Genomic DNA, 18,071 nt, shown 5'->3' on the forward strand with positions numbered 1-18,071 from the left:
GAGGGGGGAAGGACGAATTGGCCAGCGGGTGGCGGGCCACAGGGGAAGCAGCGGCAGGGAGAGTGGCAGAAGCCTGCAGGAAGGACGGTCACAAAATACAGGCACAGAATACAATAGAAGACGGTCACAAACAGAAAGAGCACAATGCAAGTACAATACAGAGCAAGTCTAGAGCAGGAAAGCAAACCTACGGCCTACCACTGGCCACCAGGGATATGGCGCAGGTGGTAGCCTGCGGGTGGAGGTGGGCCTCGATTTCCCTCAGCGGCGGCTGGGAAGATACCCGGGTGCAGTCAGGTGGGGCTACGTTGTGTGGGGGGCGACCTCCCTGCAGACAGGGTCAATGGTCGCTCTCACTGCCGCGCAGCGGCCGCCATAAGAAGGGGAGGTGGGAGGGAGGAGCAGATGGGAGGGGGGGAAGGACGAATGGGCGAGCAGGGGGGTGGGCCGCAGAGGAAGTGGCAGAGAATGGCAAGCGGGGAGAACGGTCACAGAAGCGGAAAATACACTACACTAAGGACGGCCACAGAAGCAAATGGGGCACAATACAAAAAAAATACAGATGCAAGACTGGAATGACGAGAGGGCGAGCGGGCCGCAGGGGGAAGTAGCGGCGGCGGGGAGAGCGGCAGTAGCACGCGGGAAGGACGGTCACAAAATACAGGCACAGAATTTAATGGAAGACGGTCACAAGCAGAAGGGTCACAATGCAAGTACAATTCAGAGCAAGTCTAGAGCAGGGGGGGCAGGACGCAGGGGAAGCATCGGCTGGGAGAGAGTGGCAGTAGCACGCGGGAAGGACGGTCACAAAATAAAGGCACAGAATACAATAGAAGACGGTCACAAGCAGAAGGTGCACAATGCAAGCACTATTGTGTGAAAGTCTAGAGCAGGTGGGGCGGGGCAGCAGGGGAAGCAGCGGCGGGTAGAGTGGCAGTAGCATGCGAAAATATAGAGCAAGTCTAGAGCAGAAAAGCAAACCTACGGCCTACCACTGGCCACTAGGGATGAGGCGCAGGTGGTAGCCTGCAGGTCGAGGCGGGCCTCGATTTCCCGCAGCGGCGGCTGGGCAGATACACGGGCGCAGTCAGGTGGGGCTGCGCGGCGTGGGGGCGACCTTCCTGCAGATAGGGTCAAGGGTATGAAGCAGTGTGCACAGATTCCTCATAGTGCATTAAGATGGAGTGCACAGATCTTCTCTAACACAAATTATGACCACAATCACGCCCTTGGCCGGAAGAAAAGCCCCCACAGAGGTCCCCGGATGGAAGAGCCCAGCTCACCCCGGCTTCTAGAAGTGTTTTCCTGCAGGATTATTCAGTCTATTTCAACAAACATAGCAGAAGGTGCAGACACTCCACTACCTGAGCAGACATTTCCAGGTGCACTGCTTCTCCTGGGGCTGAGGTGGGGCTGATGCATATTTGAGGCCAAGGGGGAGAGGGGTCTGCGAAGGTCTGAAAATGAAGAGAACTGCACACACAGAGGGTCCTTCCTCCTCTGTAGAAGGCTGGTCCAACATGCTTTAGGTAACTGGAGCAGGGACTGGAGTTGGAATAGTAAACTATGCTATGCCAAAGACGAGCGCCCCCCATAAGGCAAGTCATTGTAATGACTTGCGTTGTAAATGGAATGCGTGGTTCAGATGCATCCTTTGTTCCGCCTGGGTTGTTAAGGAACGCATGAGAAAAGAAAGCGTGGTCGTGTCATACAACCACCTCCTTGTGTGCATCAGGCTACTTTTCCATTCAATAACTTCTAATTCCATTAGGCCACCCAGACAGTCCGATGGGTTGGTTATAGTTGTCTATTAAATGGACGATATGACTTCCTTTGTTTAAGTCGCTCTCTTAGGACCAATCTTTCCATGAGGATGTTTTTGGGGAGGGCTTTCTAGTCTACAGCAAGCAAGGCAAGGGCAAGACAGAGCTGTTCTTACCAATATTCCTGTGTTCTTGACAGTTACCTACCTTCAGAAATAATCTTTCTGGTAGAGACTATTGATCCGCAGATTCCTAACCTTTTGAATATTCCCCAAGAATTACGTTGGATCCGGAAATGTTTCTGCAGCACCTCTGCATGCTGGTAGGTGGGGCTGCACAGATCCACATTGACACCGTTCCACTCCAGAATGATGTGCAGGCCTTTATAGACACCACTCCCATGCAGTGACATCAGTTGCTTTAGAGACTGTCCAAACCCCCAGACGCAAAGTCCCAAAAGTAAATTGGTGTGACCAATGTGCTGAATCTTAGACTTGGGATGTTTTTAATGAACGGAGGCCACTTGTAGAATTGGGTGGATTGATGAGGAATCTGCAGCTACAGTCTCTACCAAAAAAAACATGAGCAAAGGTAAGTAACTTGTTCTTTTGATAGAAACTTCTGGCCGCAGATTCCTCATCTTTTGCATATATAGTGTGATGTCCACGTAACTGCCTTGAAGAATTCTAAGATAGGAACTCCACGAGCTAACATAGTGGTGGCACTTTGGCCCCGGTGGAATGAGCTACAGTTTTTCAAAGGGCTGCTAGGCTAATTCGTGGCAGATCTTAATTCAGAGCATGATCCAGAGGGAGATGGTAATGTTCTCCAAAGTCTTTCATGTTTTCACTATGGCAAACCTCACAAAGAGATGATCATCTACTCTGTAGTTTTTGGTATGATTCATGTAGAAGCTCAATGCTCTATTGAGGTCCAAGTGGTGCAGTCTCTCTTACTCCTTACAGGAGTGCGGCTTACCAAAGAACGCTGGCAAGCTGATGTTTTGACTGACATGGAACAGCATCACAAATTAAGGCAAAAAAAATGCCCTTGTCGACCAAAAAAAAAAACAGTTTGTCTGGGAAAACGTGGTGTATGGTTGATGAACACAGAGCTTGAAGCTCACTCACATGCCTGGAATCATTAAGAGGTCACCAGGGGTCACTGCTGCGACTCCTGGCATGTGCCTTGTGACCACTGGCACTGCCTTTGAGACCCCTAGCGTCAGCAGTGACAACATCAGTGGCAGGAACAGAAGCAGCTTGTCCTTATGGATACCATGTTGACTGATCATACTATTTTCTTCATTAAACCCATACTTTAGGATCCTTTGGAAGTATCCAAACTACTGTTCATCAGACTGCAGTAGAGCATGGAGACTGTGTTGCCAGCTGGCACAGGGCTCAGACAAAGCAACCCAGAAGGTATTCGCAATACAAAAGGCGAGGCTGCCAGAAGCCACAGGGCCCAGTCTCAGCCACTCAGTTTCAAGGGGGCATAGGAAAGGCAGTAGAGTTTAGACTAAGAAAAGAAGCCTGGACCAATATGCTCTGCGGAGAAGATGTGACAAGAATCTGGGATCAAAATGTTGCAGGTCAGCTTTTTCTCAGTGGGCAGCTAGGACTAATACTGTTTTTTTACAGGCACCAGTACGTGCCCCATGATTACATCATTAAATGGCATACCAGGCTCTGAAACTGCAAGGGAAGTCTGCGAGCTTCCTGTCAAAAGGTTAATTTTAAAACCCCTGCTGCTCTTCAGACAATCAAAATGAACAAATAGACTTTCTCTTAACCGGACACACAGGACTCTATCCTGGATATGTGTCCAGACCACTTCCATTTGGTAAGCTTCTGTTGTAATAAGAGGGGAGGCGGTTATCTGCCCCCAATTCATCATCCTTTCTACAGCCATAATCTTAAATGGGAACAAGCAGATCACTGGAGTTAGACACGTAGAGCTCCTGGATACAAGCTCATCTCTGGGCTCAGAGGTGGTGTATTGTCAAAGGGTTCTCCGAGACATGGACTGAAAGATTTATTTTGCCATCAGGATAATGTCTGACGACTTTGAGGGTTTCTGAAGCACCAAAACAATGGCGCCAATGTCAACCATCACAAGCAGCCCCAGGGGGTCGACATCCTAGATGACATAGGCTTTTCTCAGAAGCAGTGCTAAGGCCTATGGAGGTACAACAGTCAGAGCCAACAGAATAGCCATACCTGCAGGAATTGCCACAAAATTAACGTGTGCACAAGAAGATAATGGAGCAATCCTGAAGATCCCAAACATGGCTTGTCAGAAGCACTCCTCTTGTGCGGTCAGAGAATGGATTCACAAATTCTGGCTTAATGTTAGTTTCCTCAAGGCAGAAGAGGATGTCAGACTCAAAGTATTCACTAACCTTTGGGTTATTTGCTATCGTGGAAACGCAGTGAATTCTCCAATGTCTCTCTCTTTCTAGAGTCAGCCACGAGGTGTTTTCTATTTGCTGAACAGAAGATCACAAATTCAGCAGAATATTGCGAATTTACCAATAAACACAAGCAATATGAACAGGAGGGATTTGCTCCTTGAACAGGGTCAGAACAGCAATCAACGTACACAACTTCCTGCATACAGCAAGTATCAGTATGCCTGCAAGGAACAGACCCAATTCTGACCCACGTAAATATATATCTGGAAATGCCTTGAATCGAATACCAGTATCCACTGTAAGACTCAAGCAGCAGAAGGAGACCAAAATTAACACTTATTAGAACTGGTGTGATCTCCATGTTGCGACTCAGTTTAACTGATTCACACACCTGGAAGTTAATTAGCAAGCACCAGTAGTGAAAGTATTAAAACAGCAGGGTGTACAGCTGACCAGCCGCCTGCGGACGGACCATCCCACACCTTCCAGATTGTCTGAGGCTTAAGTATAACACTGGTGTTTTCAATGGAAAGGGGTACACTTTTACAGATCCCTGAAGGTTCTTGCCTCAAAAATGTGTCTCTTGTTCTCTGAATGGCCTCAGGTGCATCAACAGATATCACAGACTGATATGTCATGTTCTGATCCAAGACACTATATTACCTTATTGTGTGAACCAGATAAGGACATCATCGTATCTCATCTGAGACAGGGGTTGAATTTTTAGGAGGAGACAACTGACAATCGTCAAAAGATGGCCAATTTTGAGGATCAAGCACCAAGAAGAGCTCTGGAATCACCCCAATAATGTCGAAAAAAACCAAGAACTGATAGAGTGCGCCAGAAAGTGTCTTATATACTACGATATCACACCATGGGCGGGCGACGACGTGGCTGAGGTTGTGCAGCACCACCTGGCACCACGGGAATGCTACAGGTGGGTAAACTTTACGGATCCAGTCTAGTGCAAGAGAATCTGTGGGGCAAAAGTTACCATCAAAAAAGCACAGCGTACGAAATGTAAAAAAACTGCACAATTAAAAACAAATGTTTGGTAGGTCTAAAAATTAAATCGGTCTGGCAGCTGGCTGAGCACTCTAGTTAAGCTTCAACAAAATGTATAAAGTAAAGGACAATTAGAGATCCACATCCTTACAGAAACCAGGCTGAAAACAATGACCAGGCTCTATAAGGAATTTAGGCTGCAATAATCAGACATGCTAGGTCATACAAATGAGTGAAAGAGTATCATGATATTTTCTCAAATACGAGATAAAAGAAAGCGTTCCTTGACCAGGTTACCCACCCTAGAGATGCAGATGGGGCAGAACCAATCTTCAGTGGGCACCTCACTGATCTTCGGCCGGTGGCAATAGGTGTGACAGCCACGATCACAACTTTCGCAGAGCAGCAGTAGTTCATCATTGTCCCCCTTCCGGCACACAAGGCAGGTCTAAAACAGGGAAGAGGTACCTAAATCACTTAGAGACTGACTTCTTGCTGCCTCTGTGGCAGTCAAACACTTATCCTTTATTTGCACATCTGTTCTGCAAAGGAGGGGCATAAGGGTTGTTGCTCACTTCATGGGAGTTGGTGGCATGACTGTAGACAATGGGAGTTCTTTAATGGATTTGGGAACATTAAATGCACTAAAATAAAAATAAAAAGCATCAGGGAACCTAAAGCATTTAAAAGTCTTGAGACCAAGGATATTTTGTTGCTTTTGCATTTGTCACCCCGAGAGGGACGGGTATGCTCAGACGTGGGTACCGTGCTCTCCATGCCACTGGAATCAAGCTATCCTGGCTGATGAGGGCTAAAACCGGTCCTAGGATGCTTGTTTCCAGTCCAGGGAGGACCTGGCTTGGCAGTTCGGGCTGGACTGTTCCCATGGGGCAAAGGGTTAAGACTGATTTGCATATGGCTGGGTTCAAACTGGAATGGCATGGTGAGCAAAAAACGATGGATTTAGGCCCAGATCTCTGTACAGGGGTGAATGTATGACAATGTTCTGCATTCTGTCCATCAACTGTTGTTTTTGCACGGATATTTTGAAGGCAACAGTTTAAACTTACCACTCTATTAACTGATTTTTCCCACGCAATGGACTTGACTAGCTGATATACACAGAGACTCAGCTGAGCAGCACTGCGGCATCTTTCTACAGTCTGTCGCCAAGTCCGTAACCGGGGTGTGATTGCATATTCTCTGGAAGGTGAGACATACAAAACAACACCATCAATATTTGCATAAACCAGACACACAGCAGGGTGGTAGAGGTGCAGGGACCACTAAATGTTCAGCTAAAAATAGGAGCAACATGGTGTGTGCATCTGTGACTAATTGCAGATCTGTCAATACTTACAGTTCTGTTTGGTTGACTTCCCCATCCTCAGAGTGAGTGACCACCAACTGTTCAGTGACCACCTCGCTTAGCACCCACAGTGGTTCCTTCAAGTAGCGCCGCTCAATGTTGAGTTCCAGATCTGCTAGCCTCTGCACTGCCCGGTCAAGCGGATGAGTGTTCACCCGCCAAAGCTCCATCCCTTCCTTCTTTAGCTTGATGGTAATGTCCTCCAGTGGATCCACTTTGTGCTCATAGTACCCCAGGTCCTCCCTGGTGGAGTCTAGGGGAGGAAGCAACCAGCCCTGCCAACAGAAACAAAGGTAAGCCAGTGAAGATATAGTCACTGAATGGATCTTTGTAAGGTGCTGGGCAAAAGATAAATATATTACTTAATTTCGCTAACTATCTCTCAGTTTAACACTCTACCTGTAGATTCTCACCTCCTGAATCTCCTCCAGGTGTCAGACTGGAGCTTGAACCTTGAAATATCTCCTGTGAGCCGACCGTAGGTGCCTTGGCTCTGAAGTGGCTTTGTGATATTCCAGAGCCTTATAAATTGCCACCTCAGCACAATGATGTCAGATCCCTGTATTTTTCAGTGCCCTTAGAAGTGGAGAGGCGCATGAAGAGAATGACGGACAAGGCAGTGTATCCAATTTCACTTAGAACCTTATTAACAGGTGCTGAGCGAAAGTGGAAGAGAAAGGCATAAGGGACAAACTAAACACATCAGTGTACCAAAATCTCTAAGGTCACTCCAGCACGATCAAGCACGATCAATGTCAAACAAAACCCTAGATTGAAGTGAAGAGAGATCGTGGCCTCCAGGTGGTCTGCAACTAGCTCCGGCAAACCCACCTTGAGAAGCCAGTCGTTGAGTATGGGAACATAAAAATTCCCACTGCTGTCGACCTAAACTGCAAGCCCACACATTTTTTGTGGGTGTAGTCAACAACAAAATGTTGGTACTCTCTATGCAACTGTAGGAATGACAAATGAAAATTAAGGGAAACCATCCAGTGTTCCAGCTCCAGAGTCAAGAGAAGATGTGCAAGGGAGACCACTATAGTTTCTCTTTGTGTAGCAAGGCATTCAAAATGCAAAGATTAAAAATTAGACATAATCCAGACTTTCCAATGTCTCAGAGTGAGAACCTTCTGCTGCCAGATGCAGGCATGGTTGGCTGAAGTGACCAAGGCAACAGCAGGATGGGAGGAGGCTAGTCTGAGAATGGAAGGGCATAGCTTTGCTCTTAAGTCTAAAAGACCCAACAGTCACATCTGATTGATAGTCAGTGTGCCGCGTGAAAGGATACCCTCCCCATGAGACCCTGCAAATGTTCCCTTAAGGATGAATTAAAGCAGTTTTGCCAAGGAGTTAGAGGAGGAGGAAATCAGTTGCTGCTACTCACAACAATCTCTTGAGCTGCCATGTCAACTACAGTTGCCAAAGAGATCGTGCAGTTGCTGAACAATTTACTATTTCTAGTGGTGTTGAGAGGGAAGACCTTGGGAACATGCCCTCAACTTGCACTACTACTAATGGAACTGGCACGCAGGGAAAGCTAGTCCAAGGATTCGTCCCTCTTCAAGCACTTGAAAAGGTGAGCTCCATCAAGGAGAATGGATAAGATTTGTTCGTAAATCACCCAAAAACCTGATGCACAAGTTACTTACCTTCGGTAACGATATATCTGTAAGAAACAGTAGTTAGTGTTAGATCCCTTACCTTAGAATGTCCCCAGGCGTCAGACTGGATCTGGAAAGTTTTCGTCAGCAGTACCCCTACGCGTCGCTAGGCGTCGTCTGCGGCTCCGCGTCCGTTGTCTGTGTCGTGATCGCGGGGATGACATCGTCGGAGAACTTAGACGCCGCCCTTGTGCGCTGACGTCAGTTCTGTACATAGCTTTCCGCGCCAGGAACGCAGAGCCATGATAGAAACTGACACTGGTGCCATGAAACTAGGGCCCTGAAAGGGATGTCCTTAACCCTAGACATCGGTTCGCAGAACGGGGAGGATGAATGGGGCGGTAAGGAATCTAACACTAACTACTGTTTCTTACAGCTATATCGTTACCGAAGGTAAGTAACTTGTGCATCTGAAAGAAACAGGTTAGTGTTAGATTCCTTACCTTAGAATAGATACCCCAGCAATACCAACCCGGGTGGTGGGTCTGCGAACCAAGATCACACCAGAAAGTCCAGGAGAACCGAACGGCCGAAAAAGCCATCTCTCCAGACTTGGCTGTCCAGGCAGTAGTGTCTAGCAAACGTGTGCAGCGAGGCCCAAGTAGCAGCCTGGCAGATGTCTTGCAAGGGGACTCCCCGACCCAGGGCAGTAGTAGCTGCCGTGGCCTGAGTGGAATGGGCGCGCATCCCAACAGGAGGCTCCTTTTTGAAGTCCTGGTGTTCCAGCCATTGCCAGAGGGGCAGAGCCTCCTGGCAAAGGGTCCACGACCCCACCCCGCCCTTTTTGTTGCAGTACCACATGGCGGTGGTGTTGTCTGTGAACACCTGCGCTACACTTCCCTGGACAGAGGGAAGGAATGCCATCAGTCGAAGTAGGATCGCCCGCAGCTCCAGAAGGTTCATATGGAGCCGGGACTCCACCGAAGACCAGAGGCCTCTGATCTCCCGATCTCCCATGTGGCCCCCCCATCCCAGGAGGGATGCATCAGTCACCACTACATGCTCCGGCTGGGGTAGGGAGAGAGATCTGCCGCTGACCCAATCGCGGCTCGTGAGCCACCACTGCAACTGACTCCGTGATCAGAACGTGGTCGGACAGGTTGCCCTGATGCTGTGCCCACTGAAACTTCAGATCCACTGCAAAGCCTGCATTCGCCATCTGGCGTGATGCACCAGAAGGATACAGGAGGCCATCAGCCCCAGTAGCCACATCGTCAACCTGACCGAAACTCAGGATAAAGGCGGAAAGATCGGAATCAGAGCCTGAAAATCCCGAACCCGCTGTTCGGGGGGGAAAACCCGAAACAGCGCCGAGTCCAGAACCGCTCCGATGAAAAGGAGGTTCTGAGAGGGGCACAGGTGTGACTTCGGCACGTTGATGGGTGAACCTCAGCGAGTGCAGGAGGTCGGCTGTAGTCTGGAGGTGGGAGACGACTGTCTGGAGCGAGCCCGCCTTCAACAACCAGTCGCCGAGTTAGGGGAAAACTGAAACCCCTGATCTGCGCAGATGAGCTGCGACAACCGCCATCACTTTGGTGAACACCCGATGGGCGCTGGTAAGTGCTCGTGGCCTTTCGTGAAACCCAGGTAGCGCCGGTAGGATGTGGAAATACGCGTCCTGCAAGTCCAACGCTACCATCCAGTCTCCTGGGTCCAGGGCAGCTAGGACCTGAGCCAAAGACCGCATCTTGAACTTCTCCTAACGGAGGAAGCCATTGACGCTCCGTAGATCCATGATAGGGCGTAGGCCTCCTTTACCCTTCTTGGGTACCAGAAAGTAGTGGGAATGGCAACCACATCCTGCTTCTGGCCCAGGAACGCGTTCAATGGCCCCCTTGGCCAAGAGGGCCATAACTTCCTCCTGTAGAAGTTTCAAGTGATCCCCGACATGCAGTGGTAATGCGATGGCATGGGTGGAGGGGTCGCCGCGAAGGGGAGGGAGTAGCCCCTTCGGACAATTTGCAGCACCAACCTGTCCGACGTGATGGTGCGCCAGTGGAGGAGGTGATGGCGAACCCTGCCCCCCACTGGCGTTGAATGGGCCTGAAATGCCAGACTAGAAAGGCTTAGAGGCAGATCCTGCGGGAGCGGATGTGGACTGACCCTGCTGTTTTCCCCCGGCACTGCCACAGCGGTTACCACGTCCGCGACCGCGTTGAGATTGGTTCTGCGGCCTGTGGCTGGCTGGACGTGTGGGGGCACCCCTTCCTTTGCCACGAAAGGTGCGAAAAGCAGAAGTTTGCAAGCGCTGGCTTAGGCTCAAGGACTTGGCCGTAGCCCTGGAGTCCTTGAAACGTTCCAGCGCACTATCCGCTTTGTGGCCAAAAAGGCGACGGCCTTCAAAGAGCATAACCATGAGCATGGCCTGGACATCCCCCGAAAAGTTGGCGAACCTCAGCCAGGCATGGAGGCGAACGCCACCATTGTTGCAATTGCTCTATCTAGCGAGTCCGTGGTGTCAAGTCCTCAGCTAATTGAGTACCGTGCTGCATCCCGCCCTTCCTCCAGGGCTTGAGCGAGCTTTGCCCGGGCCTCCTCCGGACACTGTGGTAGCACGTCCGCAACCGTATCCCACAGAGAGTGGGTGTAACGGCCCAAAAGGCAGGCGGTGTTGACAGACCGCAGCCCCAAACTCAGAGAGAAGAACAGTTTCTCCCAACAGGATCATACCTTTTGGATTCCCAATCCGGAGGAGCGGTCGGGAATGCGGTCTGGGACGTATAGGCTTGGATCACCAGGCTCTCGGGGTGGGGTGCACGGACAGAAAGCTAGGATCGCCTGGAGCAGGGCGGTGGCGTCAGGCCTTGTTCCGATCCACAGGGAGGCCTGTGGAGGGCTTGAACCAGGTGCCCAGCAGAACGTCAGTGAGGGTTTCGTTAAACGGCAGTTGAGGCTCTGAGGAGCTTGCCTGCGGTTTGAGCACCTCAGTGAGGAAGTTAGTCCTCATGGCCACGACAGAGAGCTCAAGAGCCAAGGAAGAGCGATGACGCCTCTGACTTCTTTTTTGAGTGCCTCAACTTACCTGAGGACTTGGAACCCGACGAGTGGTGTTGGCTCGTCGAGCGGCGATGACTGCGGCTCCGCGACCGGTCCCTCGACTTCCTCCTCGACCGGGACCTCGAGCGGCGCGGAGCCGACTGCCGGATCTTGAGCAGCTTACGGGACCGCTCTTGTGTAGCCTTCGAGGTCAAGGCTCGGCAGTCGGGGCACGGCTTGTCATCATGGCCGGCCCCGAGGCAATAAAGGCACCGACGGTCTGTCACCTACATCAGGCGGTGACAGCCCTCACAAGGTTTTAAACCAGACATCCCTAACGGCACCACGAGTCGAGGGTCGACTCGAAAAGTGATCAAAAGAGATCAAAAAGTTAGTAAAAAATTGACTGGAGTACTGCTCTTTCCGGATCTGCACTTGCTGGCGCGGAAAAAAGAAGAAATTACATCAGCGAGCGAGGGCGGCGTCTAAGTACCCCGATGATGTCATCCCGGCGATCACGACAACTGATGCGGAGCCACAGAGGACTCCTAGCGACACGCAGGGGTACTGCGGACGAAAACTTTCTGGATCTAGTCTGACACCTGGGGATATTCTAAGGTAAGGAATCTAACGGTAACTTGTTTCTTTCAGATGTGAGTGCATTCCAGCATGTGGGCATATGACAATCTGAGTCCAAGGATCTTGCGTCCAAATCTTTTGTGTCCAAGCCAGAGTGGAGGATTTTATTTCACTGATTCTTACCCATCACTCACAACTTCAGCAAAATGGGCCTAAAGGTAGATAGGATGGTTCTGAATGAACATTTGTGCCATCTCTCACAAAGTGGGAATGACAGGCTAGAAGTCAAGATGCGTTTGTGGAGCGAAAGGCAAGGCTGCAAAAGAGAAGATTTCCTTCCCCATTGTCTTAATTCGTTTTGAGTCCATATCTTGAAACGTAGAGAAAAATGGGTCAGGGTTCTGTTGGAGTATGAGGAAGTCTGAATAACAATGCTGTTCCGTGAATAGTGAGTCATGTGCTGGGTGTGGGCAGCAGAAATCTAGGTGGTTCACTGCTGAAGCAGCAGCTGCTTTGCTCCACGCGAGTAAGATAGAGTCCATCAATGCACACTTAAGGATAGTAACAGTTTGACTGCGGTTGGCCTTGTTCTCCTGCACAGCTAATGGAAGCTTTAAGATATTTTTTGTTTTGTACAATACAACTGTTAATGAAGCAAATGCCTCAGTGGGAGGCCTTAAAGAACACTGTAGATCCACCTCTGGAGAAGTATCCAGGCCACTGACATTCTGCAGAGCCAGAAAGTCAAGCTTACAGTGGGGGGTGGGGGTGGTGATGGGGAGAGGGGGGGAGATGACCTACCTCTTCAATCTTGTTGTGTTAAACTTTGTTGGGTATCTGAATAGGGTTTGGATTCTTCCCAAAAAGCTCTCCAAGCCTACAATGGGCTGTAAGGGGATTCTTTCTGCCTTCACTTGCGGAGCCATACAGGAAGATATATCTAGAATGGGCTTAGTCTTTAGAAAGTTTGCAAAATATTGTAGCAGATCTGAATTCAGGTCAATTGTTGCGGTAGACACTGCCAAGACAACCTGCATGGCCTTCAGTGCATGAAATGGATTGGCAGCACCAAAAGGGCGACAGGAGGTACCGGACCAGGTGTGACAGGAGTCTTCGCTGCAGGCAGAAGCCTGGTCGGAGGCCCTGTATAATTCTAGAGACACGGAGGAGCATATGAAAGAGCCAGAGTCAAGTGGAAAAGGGACTGCATTGCCTGGATGAAGTCCACGATCTCTACATGATTAGTGTCAATGGCTGGGAATTTTGGAAGTGGAGCAGGTGCCTTCATGTCAAGAGATGGCCATGGTGCATATGAAATCTCCACTAGATCTGGCTCCAAACTCTACATTGAGGCTGGGGTCCGGGAATGAGGCAGTCAGCTAGGGGACCTACCCTTTGTAGAGAAGCGACAGAGTTGAGGAATACTTCCTGTGAGGTTTTCTCCATCCATGGAGGACTTTTCTTATCCCTTGGAGGAGGGTTGTTTTTAACAAGTTACTTACCTTCGGTAACGCTTTTTCTGGTAGATACAGTATCTGCCTGTGGATTCCTCACCTTGGGAATATCCCCTGCGCAGCAGCCAATCGGAAACTTTTGTAGCTCTCCACGCCGGCGAGGTCATGGACAACGTTACAGAGGGTACGACTCCGCTCGCGACCCCGCTGACGTCACTGGATCCAGAATAGGGCCTCGTCGGCGTGATGACGTCAGTTCCGCCCTTTTTTCCGTGCCCCCGAGGCTCACGGACGGACCGACATAAACAGTAATAGTATACATAGTACACAGTATTCAAAACAACACACACACAGTGTGAAATCAATGCAATATGCATGAACTTTTAAATACATCCATAACATTTTTTATTTTTATTTTTTAAATACACTTAGCAGGTATAGAAGAGTGGACATCGGGGAGGGGGGTGGGTCAGTGAGGAATCCACAGGTAGATACTGTATCTACCAGAAAAAGCGTTACCGAAGGTAAGTAACTTGTTCTTCTGATAGATACATCTGCCAGTGGATTCCTCACCTTGTGAATAGAGTCCCACAGCAGTCCCCACTCCCGGAGGAGGGAGTCCACTCTGCTATACCAAGAAATACTGGAGGACAGAGCGCGCAAAGTGGCCGTCCCTCCTCACCTCGTTATCCAAGCAGTAATGCTTCGCAAAAGTGTGGAGGGAGGCCCAAGTTGCGGCTCTACAAATATCCTATACAGGCACACCTCTAGCCAAAGCAGATGATGAAGACTTTGCTCTAGTAGAATGAGCCCTTATACCCTCTTGAGTATCCTTACCAGCCAGGGCGTAGCAGATCTTAATACACAGGATAATCCATCTCGACAGCGTGGGCTTGTGCACCGCTTTTCCTTTTTTACAGACAGCAAACCCAACAAAAAGCTGGTCGTCCACACAATAGTCTTTAGTCCTATTGAGGTAGAAACTCACCGCCGTCTTAGGGTCTAGGCGGTGAAGCCGCTCCTCCTCCTTGGATGGGTGAGGGAGAGGATAGAAGGTAGGGAGGGTAATGGATTGCCCCAGATGAAGGGAGTTACCACCTTAGGCAGAAAAGCAGCCCTGGTCCTAAGTACCATTCTCTCAGCATGAATGGTCAGGAATGGGGGTTTCGAACTAAGAGTTCGAAGGTCACTTACCCTCCTTGCTGAGGTAATTGCTACAAGAAAAACAGTCTTAAAAGACAGAAGTCTCATGGGACACTTGTGTAAAGGTTCAAAAGGTGAACCCATCCAATAAGTTAAGACAATATTCAAGTCCCATTGAGGCACAATAAATGGAGTTGGAGGGAATTTGTTGGTAAGACCGTTTATAAAATGTAACACAATAGGTGACTTAAATAAAGACGGCTGGTCCGGCAAACAAAGGAATGCCGACAAGGCAGATAAATAACCTTTTACAGTCGCCACAGCAAAACCCTGCTGGGCTAAAGAAAGAGCAAACTGAAGAATATGTTGGACAAAGGAGCTCTCAAATGGTCAATAGATTTCTCTCCACACCAGGAAACAAATTTGTACCACCTCTAGGAATAAAATGACTTGGTGGAAAGACGCCTGGCCGAAAGAATTACGTCCACCACATCAGGCGGGAGAGAAAAAGAATTCAGGTTGCCCCGTTCAATCTCCAGGCATGAAGGTGTAAGGTCTGGAGGTGGGGGTGTAGAACCTGCCCCTCCATCTGAGAGAGGAGATCTGCCCTGAGAGGGAGACGGAGCGGCGGGCACGAGGAGAGGTGGAGAAGATCTGTGTACCACACCCTTCTTGGCCAATCTGGGGCGACCAATATAACTTGGGCACGGTCTTGGAGAATCTTCCTCAGAACCAGAGGAATCAAGGGTATGGGAGGATACGCGTAAAGTAGTTTCGAGCTCCAACTCAACAGAAACGCGTCCCCCAGAGCTCCCTGAGACGGATACTGGAGACTGCAGAATGACAGGCAGTGAGCGTTCTCGTGAGTGGCGAACAGGTCCACCTGAGGAGTTCCCCACGTCCGGAAAATGTGACGAACTACCTCTGGGTGAAGCCTCCACTCGTGGTCTGCTGAGGACTGCCAAATGAGACGGTCTGCGACAACGTTCAGAACTCCGGCCAGATGATTTGCCATCAGACAAATCTGGGGGTCTTGAACCAGGACCAGAGACGCAGAGCTTCTCTGCAGAGAAGATGCGACCCCACTCCTCCCTGCTTGTTGACATACCACATTGCGGTCGTGTTGTCTGTCAGGACCTGAACCAACTGACCGCGAAGGGAAGGGAGGAGAGCCTTGAGTGCCAAACGAATCGCCCTCAATTCCAGAAGGTTGATGTGAAGCAACCTTTCCTCTGGACACCAAAGACCCTTGATCTCCAGATCCCCCATATGAGCACCCCACCCTAGAGTGGAGGCGTCCGTTATCACTGTGGCAACCGATAAAGGCAGATGAAAGGGCTTTCCTTGAGACAGATTGCCCTCCACGCTCCACCAAGACAGATCCGCTGCAGTGTCTCTCGAGATCCTCACAGACTCCCTGAGATCTCCGTTGTGCTGATACCACTGCCTGCGGAGACACCACTGGAGCGCCCTCATGTGCCAGCGTGCATGGTTGACCAGAAGAATGCAGGAAGCAAACAGACCGAGCAGGCGAAGGACCTTTAGGACTGGAACGACCGCTCCATTGTAAAACAAAGGAATCATTTCCTGAATGTCGAGAATCCTTTGAGGTGGAGGGAATGCTCGACAAACAGTAGTGTCCAGTACCGCCCCTATAAACAGGTTGCGCTTTGAGGGAACCAGGTGGGACTTGGGTACATTTATCGAAAAACCCAACCTGTACAACAACTGAGTCGTCTCTTGCAGATGATGGAGCACCTTCTCTGGGGACTCTGCTTTGATCAGCCAGTCGTCTAGATAGGGGAATACAGGAATCCCCGCCCTCCTGAGATGGGCTGACACCACTGCCATCACCTTGGTAAAAACTCAAGGTGCAGTAGTAATTCCAAACGGAAGGACCGAAAACTGATAATGTTGCGACCCCACCGTGAAACGGAGATACTTCCTGTGCGACTCCAGGATCGGGATATGAAAATACGCGTCCTGCAAGTCGAGCGACACCATCCAGTCTTCTTCCAGCAGCGCCTGAAGAACCTGCACAAGGGTAATCATCTTGAACTTCTCTTGTTTTAGATAAAGATTCAAGATCCTGGATTGGGCGAAGCCTGCCATCCTTCTTGGGAATCAGGAAATACCGGGAGTAGCATCCCTGACCCCTTTCCTGCTCTGGAACCACCTCTATCGCACCTTTCTTTAACAAGGTCAGAACTTACTCCTGAAGGAGATGGAGATGTTCCTCTGAGCAAGCCCCAAGGAGGGTAATTTGGAGGGAATTCCCTGAAGGGAAGGGCATACCCATTTGCCACAAGATTGAGAACCCATTGGTCTGCAGTGACCGATTCCCAATCCCGCAGAAAATGGGTAAGCCGACCCCCCACAGGACCAACATGACTGGGAATGTGGATTCTAGGGCTGCTTTGCTACGGCGATAGGGGGAGAGGTAGAGGAAGACGAGGAGGAGGGTTGACTACCTTGTGGACGACCTCTGTTTCTTCCTCTATAAGATTTATACAGCGTATTTTGTTGCTGCTGCTGCTACTGTTGACGAGGCTGCCCTTGCAAGCGAAAAGATGACTTCCCAAATCCTCTGTATCTACGAAAGGAACCTCTGGTTTGAGTCTGTAAGCTAAGTGATCTTGCTGTGGCCTTACTATCCTTAAATCTTTCAAGTGCGGCATCAGCCTTCTTACCAAAAAGACCTGTACCATCAAATGGTAAGTCCAACAAAGTAGCCTGCACATCCTGAGAAAAGTCTATAGACTTCAACCAAGCTCCCCTTCTCGTAGCCACTGCAGAGCCCATAATTCTAGCCACCAAGACAGCCGTATCAGGCCACTTTGAATGACCTGGCGCGCAGCAGCTTGGGTATCATCCAAACCTCCTGAAAGTTCTTCCTGTCTTCATCAGACAGTTTTGGGAGCAACCGTTTAGAGGAATCCATCAGGGCATGGATATACCTTCCCATCAGGCAAGTTGCATTTGTAGATTTCAGTGCCATGCTCGCAGATGAAAACGCCTTCTTAGCAGATTGGTCAATCCGTTTTGACTCCCTGTCTGCTGGAACCTGAGGGAAAGCCCCATAAGACTTCTTCGAGCAAGCCGCCTGAACTACAAGGCTCTTAGGCGAAGGATGAGCTGCCAAAAATTCTGGATCCTCAGGTGCCACCATATATCTCCGTGCCACAGTCCTGGAGACTGCAGGTGCAGACAAAGGCTTCTTCCAAACATCAAGATCACTTACATCTTTCAATTCTGCAAAATAGTCATCAGAATCAGGAAGTTCACCTTCCTCCATTTCCTGCCAATAGCGTGCCTCTGGAGCGGATCCTCGGGACTGGAGTCGATGGATCCACAAGCGACCATCGGATTTGGGACCGGCGTCGAACGCGGATCCGACGGCGCCGAACGAGGTCGAACAGATGTCGCCGGAGATTCTCGGTACGGCGCCGGAGATTCTTGGTACGGCACCGGCAAATTTCAGGACGGCGTCGCTGGAAGAAAGGGCATAAATGGATCCTGGGCATATGCCTGAGGAACACCCAAATTGTAGGCAAAGGAACCCGTGGGGCCCGCAGGCGCACCAGAGGGGTACATGGCCCTTGCGAAGACACCATACATAGCGTTAAGATAGTGTGATGGGTCTTGACCTGGAGTCAGGAAAGGAGGATAATTTCCCAGTGCCGCCTCTGAAGCCGGTGTACCTAG

At 50.0% G+C, this 18,071-nt stretch overlaps 1 protein-coding gene across 8 annotated transcripts in view; it reads right to left on the reverse strand.

The window, feature by feature from the left end:
* Positions 1-18,071, reverse strand: part of BAZ2A (bromodomain adjacent to zinc finger domain 2A) — a 1,275,716-nt gene that overhangs the window by 178,363 nt on the left and 1,079,282 nt on the right. For 7 of the 8 annotated variants that reach the window (XM_086959424.1, XM_086959400.1, XM_086959433.1 and 4 more), the window contains 3 exons: positions 6,545-6,828; positions 6,255-6,387; positions 5,486-5,632 (listed from right to left, as the gene is read on the reverse strand). In XM_086959424.1, coding sequence (XP_086815550.1) covers positions 5,486-5,632; positions 6,255-6,387; positions 6,545-6,828 — 564 coding nt within the window. The remainder of the gene's footprint in view (positions 1-5,485; positions 5,633-6,254; positions 6,388-6,544; positions 6,829-18,071) is intronic. The other variant, XM_086959462.1, reaches the window with a different exon arrangement.

The sequence above is a fragment of the Lissotriton vulgaris genome, chromosome 1_1 (assembly GCF_964263255.1).
Source record: "Lissotriton vulgaris chromosome 1_1, aLisVul1.2, whole genome shotgun sequence".
NCBI classification, from domain to species: Eukaryota; Metazoa; Chordata; class Amphibia; order Caudata; family Salamandridae; genus Lissotriton; species Lissotriton vulgaris.